Raw genomic sequence first — 12075 nt, forward strand, 5'->3', positions numbered from 1 at the left:
GAATAGATCTGAGGAATACACATACAGTTTACACTTGGCACAGAGTCCTTACTCATGTCTAGCTTCCAGCTGTGTTGCTGCAGGTCAAATCACAAGCTCTTCCGAGCTTCTTTTTGTTGTGCTGATTGGCTGAGGCAAGGAAAGAAACTCATTCCTTGTTCCACTTTTGGAGAAAGGTCTCACATTCAGATGTGATTTTCATATCAGAAGCAAATCACAGTATCAAGTAAACATGCGGTATGTGAAGAAGTAAATTAAGTGAATGAGAAACAGGAGTAATATGAAAGAAAATATGAAGTTATGTTATTTCCAAAGCAGGGAAATAGTTGATTGGAAAAGGCACGAAGATGAGAGAGAGAAAAAAGATCTGCCATGGAATGAAAATTTCATCATAGAGGAGAGAAGGTACTAGCAAATGAAATTGGATTCATCCTTGCAAGTTTCTCGAGCATGATAATGGCCCTTTAAAATTTTCCGGGATTCAATGCTGGCTGGCTATGGGATTTTTCCAGTGCAAAGGGATTCTCAGTTCTGAAGGCCAGGGGGATGCCAGAGGAAAAAAAGGGGGGGGGATTTTTTTTTTAATGCTTGCGGCTTTGAGACTGTCAGTTTAAAAAATGAAAGTAATATAGAAGGGCAAAGTAGCATTTATCATTCCATCTCTCCAGGCTCCTGTCTCTTTAATCAGCTAGCCTGATTTTGCCCAGTAAATGATTCCTGAGTGAGTGTGAATGTGTGTGTATATGCGTGTGTGTGTGTGTGTGTGTGTGTGTGTGTGTGTGTGTGTGTGTGTCTCGCGCGCGCGCGTGTGGTATAGCTCTGTCAATCCTTGGATTAGAACCAATGATTGCAGCTTGTAGGAGGGCTGTCCAGGGCCAGATTGTACGATGTGTCTCCAGTGCCAGAGTATGAGTAGAGATAATTACTGAGAAGTCACACTCTCTTACACCCTCAGCGTCTTCTTGTGTCCTTCAGCAAAACAGTGGATTTAAATCTTCTTCCACCAGATCCAGAACATCGCGATCTGTCAGCAAAGAAAGAAAGGGGAAAAAAACCCGAACCTGACAAAAAAGAAGAAAAAAAAATCATGAAAACGATCCAGGCAAAAATGCACAATTCTCTCTCTTGGGCAATCTTCACAGGGCTGGCCGCGCTGTTTCTCTTTCAAGGTAAGAGCTTTTGCTATTGACTTGCTTACTGTCAACCCATACGGCAGCGTGCTTTGTAGGATTCGCAGACTCCCGGAGTCCGCTGTGCTGTGCGGTTTGCAGGTGGAGGAGAGAAAGAGCAAGAGAGCATTTCAACAGTATGGCTGGGACTTCATCCTCCCTACTAGGCTGGGAGATGATTGATTTGGTTCTGGCTGTCCCTGGAATGAAGGAATGTATATGCATAAGTAAAATGTGTCTGAGCCCCTGTGAGGTGCGTTGGCTCCGTGCTGGTCTCCGGGCTCTGTAGACATTCTCCCAGGCATGCATAGCCTAGCACACATGGAAGCGGGGGAATTGACAGAATCGGAGGGCAGCTGGGTGGCTAATGTGCTGCTTATGTTACTGGGAAGAAATTGCAAGAGGAAACTTTACAATCTCTCGGGCCGGGCAACTTGTAAAGCTCCATAAAGAAGCGAAGGGGGAAAATGCAGGCGATGGTATAAAAACAAGTAACTGGGATTCCCCTGGAGGTTCTGCTCAGAGACCTAGCTTAAAGGGCTGGATCGATCTGCAGCAGCAGAGGTGGACAGCTATGTTAAGTCTGAAATATGTTTTGGGACTGTGTTGGAGGTGGGAGCAGAAGGAGTAGGGGCCTGCTGGGGGTCAGATTTATTTTATATGAATTTCAGGGCTCTGAAATTTGGACCAGCGGGGTAAGTTGAAGAGGAGTCAGCTACTCATTTGTTGTTTCTGGGCCAGGAAGCTTAGCCTGAGAGAGTGGGGTGAAAGGTGTTGGGAGTTGCTTCCTCGCCACTTGTGTGACACTGCGGGGGGGGGGGGGCACATTAGGGATCTCCTCCAACCTTGGGAATGTATGCTGGTCCCTGGGACCTCAGGCTCTGTCCCAGACTATAACATTAGCCTGCTAACTTCCTGCCCACCCTATCCTTTGGGGATCTAGGGGAGGTGTCTAGCTGGCCACTTCGGATGCTAGATACTTGAGCTCCCTCCTAGGGTTGAGGCAGGCAGAGAAAGTTTCCAGGTGTTCTTGCAGTTGGTTCCAAAGGCCCACACGCAGGGGTGAGAATGCTCAGTTCTGTGCACTTGAATTCCCCGAGGAAAGTTGTCTGGGGGCTCGACTGGTGGCCCATCCCAGACACATCCTTCCTCTATACCTCCTGCTGCAGTCCGGTGCTCTCCAGCTCTGGGATCAGCCTCTCGGGGTGCAGAGCCTTTTCTGAATGAAGACAGCCTGGGTCCTGCTGCCCCTCTGGGGACCACTCGTGGTGGCAGGGGATCAGGCTGGGAAGAATAGCTGGCTTGGGAACTACCTCGTTGGTCAGGACTCCAGAAAGAATTAAGGGTGGAGAATGTGGTGGTGGGAGAGAGGGCGGATCTTGCAGGGGTGTCCTTGCCAGCCCCAGTCTCTCGGGGGCTTGGCCTCAGTAGCGGTCTCAGTAACTGGTGGTTCTGAGAAAGAAGGCGCCCGGCCTGGATTGATCTCTCTTATGTAATGGAAAGCAGCAGCATGCGCGGTGGGGACACCGGGAACCCGTGACAGAGAGGAAACTGAGTCCAAGGTCGGGCCCTCCAGGAAACCTCTTTGGATGAAGCTCGCAACCGAGAAGAAAATGAACTAGTAGGCTAGGGAGAAAGAGGATGAGAATGGGGTGGGGTCGGGGAAGAAAGACAGATGGTCCCAACTCCTGCGGGAGGTCCCAGTGTCCTGGAGTCTACCTCTTCCATCAGTGAAGGAAAACCCAAGACAATGGCCCAACTCCAAGCTCCTTGGCCCCCCACTGGCAGCCAGCCAGAAACCCTGGGGCCGTCGTGAATTTACATATAAATTAGCATTCGTGATTTTTTTCCCCCCTCAGAAATAAATGCAGGGAAGCATAATATTTGCTCATACTTTGAATCATCCCTTTCCAGATGAGTAGAAAGTGGTGCAACAGAATTCTCCAGGCTGAAGTGTGTGTGTGTGTGGAGGAGTATTGGGTGGTCTTGCTCCATTTAGGGGTGGGGACGGAGCAGGGGAGTGGGAGTTGGGGGGGGGGGAACTCAACTTCTTCCTCACCTTCCACGAAATTCTGTCTTGAATTTCTGAAGCTGCTTTATGCTTCTCGCCTGGTTGAGAATTGACACACAGGGGTCCTCCGAAAATAAGACCCCCCCCCCTCTGTCCACCTGCCAGGCTGGGGAAAGCGAAAAGCTCACTTCTCCTGGAGGAAGGGGGAGCCTGGGGAAAGGAGGGGAGGCGTTTCTGACCTAACTTGCAGCCCCGGCAGCAGGCAGCCCAGGGCTTGGCCGTCGCTGCGCCCCTTTGGCGCTGCCCCAGCGCCCTAGTTAGAATGCAGTCCACATTCCCAGGCAATTTTTTCTCCTCCTCTGTTTTTGTTTTAAGCTGGCTCCAGCCAAAGCTGCGACTTCCTGCGTTTCTTGCCTTCTTGAAAAGGTGGTGGGCATTAGAGAGGGATTATAACATCCCGGTTAGACACAGCCCGTTCTGACCAGCTCCTTCTTCGGTCCCTATCCCCCAGCTAGGCTTAATTTGGGGCGGGTGACTCCGCAGTGATTAGGGGCTGGAGGGAGAGGCTGGAGTGCTAAGAAGGCCGGTTGGGGTGGGGAGAAACGGGGAGATGATATAAGGTCTTTCAGAGCTTCGATTTCTTTCTCAGCTTCTGCCCACCTTCTGCCAGCGGAAGGCTTGGGCAGGGATAGTTGGGCACGCAGCAGCTTCTTTCTAGAAACCCACCACGTCCCTCCTTCGAGGGATTCAGACTTCTTTCAACACCTTCTGAGGAGCCGGTGCCCTCCCGTCTCACCTTCACCCTGGCAGTCTCTCTGCCTGCTTGTGACAACAACAGGGCAGGGCAGTCAGCTATAGGTGTGGGTTGAGGTGGTGCTGTAGACAAGTTCACGGTGGATCCTCACGCAGCTTCTGCAGGGCACATGGCCGATTCTTCCACCCTCAGGCCATCTTCCACCTTTCATGCTAGCCGTCCATACACCACTAGGCCTAGCTTTGGAGACCTGGGGGTGGTGGGGGCAGATGACAGCAGAGCAGTAGTTCCTGGCAGTCTGCACTGTCTATTTGGTCTGTTTGAGATAACAGGATCCAGGGTGCAGGGTAAGCATCATAAACATTTGTCAATACATTAAGAGAAAAAGGAAAACTGAGTGCGAGTGGACCGAAGGATCCTCCAGAGTAGTCACCGGCTAGGGGCTGCCAACCCAACCCAGGAACTAAGAGTGTTGGTACAAAAAAATCCGTTCATGGTTTCACCAGTTCCGAGAGCTTTTGATGCAGACGTCAGGACTAGGGCCCTGCCCAGCATGCCAGGGATCGCCATCCCGGGTTGGCTCTTTTGGGGCACATTGAGGCTGGCAGGGTCCCAAGAAATGAACCCTATCTCTGCGCTTTCCCAGCCAACCAAGTCATCCAGAATGCAAGGCTGTGCCCTTGACAGAGTTCTCCTGGCTCCTCGCCTCAGGTGCTCTCAGGATTGTTTTCAAGCACTCTACTAATTACCTCCTATCCCCATAAATGCCATCAGCACCCCAAGCAGGTGCTGGCTGCTTCTCCTACACAATCATAGTTACTTGAAAGTCTTTCCAGTGTTTGAGCCACACCTGGCAGACCTCAGAACTACTTCAGCCTCTGGGCTTAAGAGTGTTTCCTGTCAGTGCTCAAAGAACACTGTGGGGTGCTGGAACTGAACTAGAGCTGGCCTCATGCAAGGCAAGCTCCATGTGTCCTGTATTTGGTCTCAGCCCCTCCTGCTATTTCTTTCTTGGGATAAAATGAGTGTTTCCAGGGGTGGCCACAGAGTCAAATCCACATCCAAAGGAGACCCATAATTCTGATATGTGCAGGCAGGCACCTCATGCTGGGAGGACCCACAGGTTCACGGAAATACTTTGCTGACGATCAGCATGCCAGGCCATGGGCTCTAGTCCGGGGTTATTTATTGGGTTCTGATCTCCTGGCTTACTCTTAACCCAGCATCACTGAAGACACTAAAACACTAAAGGACTGTGTCTTTCTAGTTTCTTCTGCAGCCGCCTTCTGCTCTCTTAGGAATGCACCTTCCAGATTTAAGCAAGCTTCTGTAGTCTGAGCCCTAAGTAGGGTTACCTGTCCTCATGCCCCCCCCATTTTCTTTAGGGTTGGGGGAATCCCACTGCCCCCCCCCCCCACCTGTCATTGGGAAGCATGTTCCTGGAGCCTGTTTGTGTGTAGTATTTACCTCCTCTGCTCTCTTGGCTCATTGCTTGGGGAATTTGTATGTATAGGCCATCAAATTCACTAAGACAGATGCCACAAAAGACATGAAAACATGCCAAAAATCAGGTAGTGGCATGAAAACATGCCAAAAATCAGGTGTGGGTGTGGGTGGTGTCACTGAGGCCAGGGGCTGACTGTGGTCCTCACCAGTTGGGAGGTGCCTGCCTGGCATGCTAGAGTGTTCTGGGCAAAGTGGGAGGGGAGCTTCTGAGGACAAGCGGGGAACTTGTCTCCCATCCAGGTGCAGAAGGAGATTTCTGCAGGCAGGTGTGAGGCTGGCAGGATGGATGGGAGTGTGGAAGAGCCTAGAGGAGGGGAGGCTGGAGCTCAGCATTCTAGAGGGAAAAAGAAAATGAAGTCTGGTAGGAAAAAGGTAGGAAGAAGGGGATGTGATTCTGCCTCAACTATGATATTGGTCCATGACTGCTGCAAGCTCTACATTGGACTGTGTGTGTTTATTTATTTATGAAACCTTCTGGCTGAGGCTGCTCTGGCCCTGGCTGCTTCCTCTTAAACAGTGCTGCCTTGACTCCACCTTCCCGTCCTCTCCCTCATTCTGCTCTCTCAGTTCCCTTCCTCTCCTCTCTCTTCCCCATCCTCCCTTTTGCTCTTTTTCTCTTGTCCTTTCCCTTTTTCCCTTTCATTTTCCCCTCTCCTCTTTGGGAAAAGTCATTGATCAGTTGACAGATCTGGGTCAGGCTGGCAGGGTGGCTGGGTTTCAGGCAGCCCTGCCTGGGAGAAGGAGGGGAAGTCTTCTCAGAGCACTTGGGCTGGATGACGGCAGAGTAAGGAGGAAGAAACAGAGGGAGAAATCTCCCTCCCCCCAAGGTATGGGGGAACTTCATTAATTCCAGAGTCTGCAACAACTAATACCCTGGACATGCTAATTTCCTATTTCCAATTTATCTTTGCTGCTTTTTTTTTTAATATTTTGGGCCAACTTCAATTCTCTCTCTCTCTCTCTCTCTCTCTCTCTCTCTCTCTCTCTCTCTCTCTCTCTCTCTCTTGGTATATTTTTTTCTTACTTTACTGCTTCTTTTGTTCCTTTTCTCCTCTTTCCCAAACCACCAGGGGTGGTCAAAGAATCCCTCATCACTGCTTAAGACATACTAGAGAAACCGGACTTTTTGTTTATTTGCAAGAAGAAAACACAGAAGTCCTGCCAGAAGAAACTTGTAAGTCATTTGCGAACTGCAAAACAAACCAGCAACCAGTTACATTTTCATTGCTCAGAGTATTTCAAGAGAGAGTGTCGAGTTGAAAAATCAAATATTGGAAAACACATTCTTTAGTTCTGCAAGTAAAGGCATCTTGGATTACTGCATTTGATTTTTTTTTTTTTTTTGGCTTCTCTGGTTGTTGTCCTATATTGTAACAAAAGATTGGTCTGAAGGCTGGCTGGTGTTGATTTCCCTCATTCATTCAAATGCTCTTTTCAGAGCAATGTTCTTTCACCATTTGACACCTGTGGACCAGTACCCATTTTGCACAACCATCCATAGACCTGCAGTAAACCTATGGTTTTCCGCCTTTCTCCACCCGGATCCACATTAGTCTCTGAACTGGTGGTTGAAGACTATCGTTCAAGATAGAGATGCTTCCTTGCATTGTCTCACTGGTGCCACCCAACTGGAATCCAACACAGACTGCCAATTCATGGTGTGTGATGGGTTCAACCAGTGTTCACTGAGCAGCTATTATGTACTGGGGTATGAGCTTTGGGTGCTGGGATGATATCAGAGATGCAACCAAGTATAAAGGAGACCAAAGAGAGTGTGCAGTCTTAAGCAGGGCCCGGAGAGATAGCACAGCGGCGTTTGCCTTGCAAGTAGCCGATCCAGGACCAAAGGTGGTTGATTCGAATTCCGGTGTCCCATATGGTCCCCCGTGCCTGCCAGGAGCTATTTCTGAGCAGACAGCCAGGAGTAACCCCCTGAGCACCGCTGGGTGTGACCCAAAAACTAAAAAAAAAATAATAAAAAAAAAATAAATTCAGAAGCACCAATAGATGTACTGGGAACAAGAAAGGATTCAGTGGCACAGCCTTGAGTTACTTGTGTAGAAGAGGATGAAAGAAACTCATCTTGGTTCTTGTTTTTAGACAGGGAGCCCTGGGGGTGGAGTTTACACCAGGCTGGCTCTTTATAGTAGCTGATGCTACTACTTTAAGCTTGTGTACCTTGAGCTATGTCTCCTGCAGAGGAGCCCAGGGGTGTGTGCTCCATCAGACATGGGTGAGGAACACTGACATGGGTTCATTGGTTTTACAACCACTTTCTCCCTTCCTAATACCTGGCCTGTCTTCTTGGTGCCCTGTTTTCTGCTCAGAATGAGAAGGCCCAAGAAGGTTTGGGGGGAGAATGTTGAGATAAGATCAGGGAGTAATTGCCTTAGATTACTAAGGATTAGTAACTGATTCAGGGGCTCCTGAGATTGATCCAAAATTTCAGAGAAGATCTAGAATGATTTCTATTTGAAAGCACTTTTTTTTTTTTTTTTGGTTTTTGGGCCACACCCGGTGACGCTCAGGGGTTACTCCTGGCTACGCGCTCAGAAGTCGCTCCTGGCTTGGGGGACCATATGGGAAACTGGGGGATCGAACCGTGGTCCGTCCAAGGCTAGCGCAGGCAAGGCAGGCACCTTACCTCTAGCGCCACCGCCCAGCCCTGAAAGCACTTTTATTTGCCTCATATTACACCCTAATTTGGAGGCCAAAAAGATCCATCCTTATTTGTTCTCATCTGCCACTATGTTAGAGCTGCAACATAAGTTATTATTTTTCCTTTTTCTTTTGGGCCACACCCAACAGTTTCTCAGGTGGGGCTCAGGGGACCAAATGGGGTGCTGAGGATCTATCCCAGATTGGCTGTTTGCAAGGTAAGCACCCTACCCCCCCCCATGCTATTTCTCCAGCCCAACACATTACAATTTTTACAAATTCTTGAGGATGCTCAGATTTATGGCCTAGTTTGAAAACCAGCCATCGAAAGTCACTTAGAAATTCTTTAATGACCTTAGAGAAGACACATTGACTCTCTGTACCTCAGTTTTTCTATCTCTAAAATAAAGCAGTTGACAAGCCAAAGAGATCGCAGAGAAGTTAAGATGCTTGTCCTGCATATGGCTTGACCCTGGATTGATCCCCAGCACCACACAGGGTCCTCTGAGCACTGCTAAAAATGATCCTTGAGCACAGAGCCATCTCTAAGCACTGCTGGGTATAGTCCCCCAAACCAAAAATATAAAAATGAGAAAGAACAAAATAAAGCAGTTAGAGTAAATAATGTTCAAATTTTACTTTAAGCTCAACATCCAGGAATTCTACAGATAATTTTTTTGGGGGGTGGGGTGGGGTGTCACACCTGGCAGTGATCAGAGATTACTCCTAGCTCCATGCTCAGAAATCGCTCCTGGCAGGTTTGGGGGACCATATGGGAAACTGGGATTTGAATCACTGTCCTTCTGCAAGCAAGGCAAATGCCCTACCTTCATGTTATCTCTCAGGCCCCATCTGCAGATAATTTTTTTGAGTAGAGTCATATGTAGGTGGTGGTGCTAGAAGAAAAAAAAATTTTTTTTTTTTTTTTTTTTGGTTTTTGGGCCACACCTGGCGGTGCTCAGGTTACTCCTGGCTGTCTGCTCAGAAATAGCTCCTGGCAGGCACGGGGGACCATATGGGACACCAGGATTTGAACCAACCATCTTTGGTTTTGGATCGGCTGCTTGCAAGACAAACGCCGCTGTGCTATCTCTCCGGGCCTGCTAGAAGGAAATATTAAGGAGCAGTTCCTACTGGTAGAAAACTAAGGCAGACAAGGCGCTGGAGTCTGATTGGGAATGTGGGAGTGGCAAGCCCAGCTGGCTGGAAGTCACTACCACTGATTGCTTGGGCATCTGGGCATTCATAGCTTTCTCTCAAAGGCTTCCTTGTGATGAGAGAAAAAAAATTGAACAGTCACAGTATTTCAGGTAGAGGAATCAGCTACCGTAACAAATCTCCATTGTTACATCTCCAATCCTTTAAGGGAAATTTAGGAACCTTTCAGTTTGGGGTAGGGGTCAAGAATGAGTGTGCTGATTATAGGGTGACGAGGAGAATTGCAGTTTTGGTGAACTTCCTGTAGTAATAGCAGATGCTGTTTATAATGAGGCCCACCTGGAACTTACGTCATACTTGCATGTCATGTCACTCAATAAAAGAAAAATTGCTGTAAATTTTAGCCCAAGATAATTTAGTCACCCAAATATGCCTTGAATAGCATGGCGTTTTCCTTCATTGCCTTCCTGAAACTGGATTCTCTCATGTAACAGATTACCCAATCTTTGTAGCTTCTTCCATGCCCTTTTGACTTCTCAGGCCCTTTAATTTTTCTTTTTACTATTTCTTAAATTGAATCTCTATGAAATATAATTACAAAGTTGTTGATGGTTGAGTTCACTAGTGCACTTTCTGATAACTTTGTCCATTTTCCTCCCATTTCCCACCCCAGTTTGCTTCTAATGGCAAATAACTTGAATACTGCTGGTTATATGTGTGATAGTCTGTTTTTTTTTCTCCCTCTCTCTCTTTGTTTCAATCACACTCAGCAGTGTTCAGGGCTTATTCCTGGCTCAGCATTCAGAGATCATTCCTGGCAAGCTCAGAGGACCATATGAAATTCTGGGGACTGAGCCCAGGTTAGCCACATGCAAAGAACATACCCTACCCATTGTACTATCACTCTGGCCCTGCATGTGATTTGTCTTACTTCCAGACTCCTTCATGAACTGGGCACCTGATTTCTGTGAACCCCACAATCAGCATGCATGCTTCCATAGCTTTTCTCATGGCAAATGGAGTTCCCAGGCTCAACTTCCACAGCAACTCTACAGCCAGTGTGGAGGGCAGAGTAGAGGTTGGTTGCATAGAGCCCCTGAAAGGCATGTAGGGATAAAAGCTTGTCTGTTTTTGAAGAAGTCAGCAGGTCTAAGAGGCACATGAGGACCAGGTGTCTATCACATTTGAGCCAATTTCAGTCACAAGGTGCTCAACAATTGTTCTCATTGCAGATCCCCAAAGTGACAACCTCAGAGTCTCAACTAACTCTAGCCCAGAGGAACTTTCTAGAACATTTTGATCCCTTACTCTAAACCACCTAAAAAATGTAGCTCTCTGGGCTGTCTCATTTCAGTGTACAAAAAAGAGAAAACAGGTTATTTTTTTGTTTTTGTTTTATTAGGGTTTGATTTTTTTGTATTATTTTTATGTTTTCCTTCCTTTTCCTCCCTTTTTTTTTTTGTTTTTGTTTTTTAAGCCACACCCGTTTGATGCTCAGGGATTACTCCTGGCTAAGAGCTCAGAAATTGCCCCTGGCTTGGGGGGACCATATGGGATGCCGGGGGATCGAACTGCGGTCCTTCCTTGGCTAGCGCTTGCAAGGCAGACACCTTACCTCTAGTGCCACCTCACCGGCCCCCCTTTTTTCCCTTTCTTAAAATGATTTTTATAGGCTTTAGAAGGACTCCTCCTGTTTTTTGCTTGTTTGAGTTTTTGCCCCTCCCCCCTTTTCTTTTTCCTTTTTTTCTTACCTTCATACAGAACCACATAACTTGAACCATCTTGTTCTGCCTCACAAATTGAGGGGAAAATAATGAAGGGCACCAAGACCAAACAGTCGTATAAACATTGAGTAGAAATAAAAAAAATGATCAGACTTAAACTCCAAATCCAAAGCCAACTACAACAGAATCGATACCCAATCTACAAGAAGCTAGACACAGAAGGGACCACTTATACTAGCAGCCCCGGGGGCAAAAGAGGGGCAATATAGGATGCATGCTGGGAGCAGGGGTGGAGGGAGGACAACATTGGTGGTGGGAATGCCCTGATTCAATGTCACTATGTACCTAAAATACTACTGTGAATGATTTGTAATCCACTTTGGTCAAAATAAAAATTATTGGGGCCAGAGAGATAGCATGGAGGTAAGGCATTTGCCTCGAATGCAGAAGGACAGTGGTTTGAATCCTGACATCCCATATGGTCCCCCGAGCCTGCCAGGAGCGATTTCTGAGCATAAAGCCAGGAGTAACCCTGAATGCTGCCGAATGTGGAACCAAAAATAAATAAATAAATAATTAAAAATTATTAATAAAAAAGAGAAAACATGGCTCTTCAGATATTTTACAATTATCTGACTAGTATTTTTTGTTGTTTTTGGGCCACACCTGACCATGCTCAGGGATTAATTCTGGCTCTGCCCTCAGAATTTACTCCTGGCTGTGCATGAGGTATCATATAGGATGCCAGAGATCAAACCTGGGTCAGCTGCCTGCAAGGCAAATGTCTTACCTGCTGTGCTATTGCTCTAGCCCCACCCCACCAGTAGATTTTTTTGTTTTGTTTTGTTTTTTGGGCCACACCCGGTGACGCTCAGGGGTTACTCCTGGCTATGCACTCAGAAGTCGCTCCTGGATTGGGGGACCCTATGGGACACCAGAGGATAGAACCGCGGTCCATCCAAGGTTAGCGCAGGCAAGGCAGGCACCTTACCTCTAGCACCACTGCCCGGCCCCAGTAGATTTGTTTTTGTTTCTGGGTTACAGTGAGCAGTGCTTGGGGGTCATTCCTGGCAATGCTTGGAGAATTATATGGGA

General features: G+C 47.6%; 1 protein-coding gene across 2 annotated transcripts in view; it reads left to right on the forward strand.

Moving 5' to 3' along the window:
- Positions 1-762: 762 nt before the first annotated feature.
- NTM (neurotrimin) overlaps positions 763-12075 on the forward strand; it is a 1165251-nt gene continuing 1153938 nt past the window's right edge. For both annotated transcript variants that reach the window (XM_049778282.1, XM_049778281.1), the window contains exon 1: positions 763-1169. In XM_049778282.1, coding sequence (XP_049634239.1) covers positions 1088-1169 — 82 coding nt within the window. In that variant the 5' untranslated portion in view covers positions 763-1087. The remainder of the gene's footprint in view (positions 1170-12075) is intronic.

The sequence above is a fragment of the Suncus etruscus genome, chromosome 8 (genome assembly GCF_024139225.1).
Source record: "Suncus etruscus isolate mSunEtr1 chromosome 8, mSunEtr1.pri.cur, whole genome shotgun sequence".
NCBI classification, from domain to species: Eukaryota; Metazoa; Chordata; class Mammalia; order Eulipotyphla; family Soricidae; genus Suncus; species Suncus etruscus.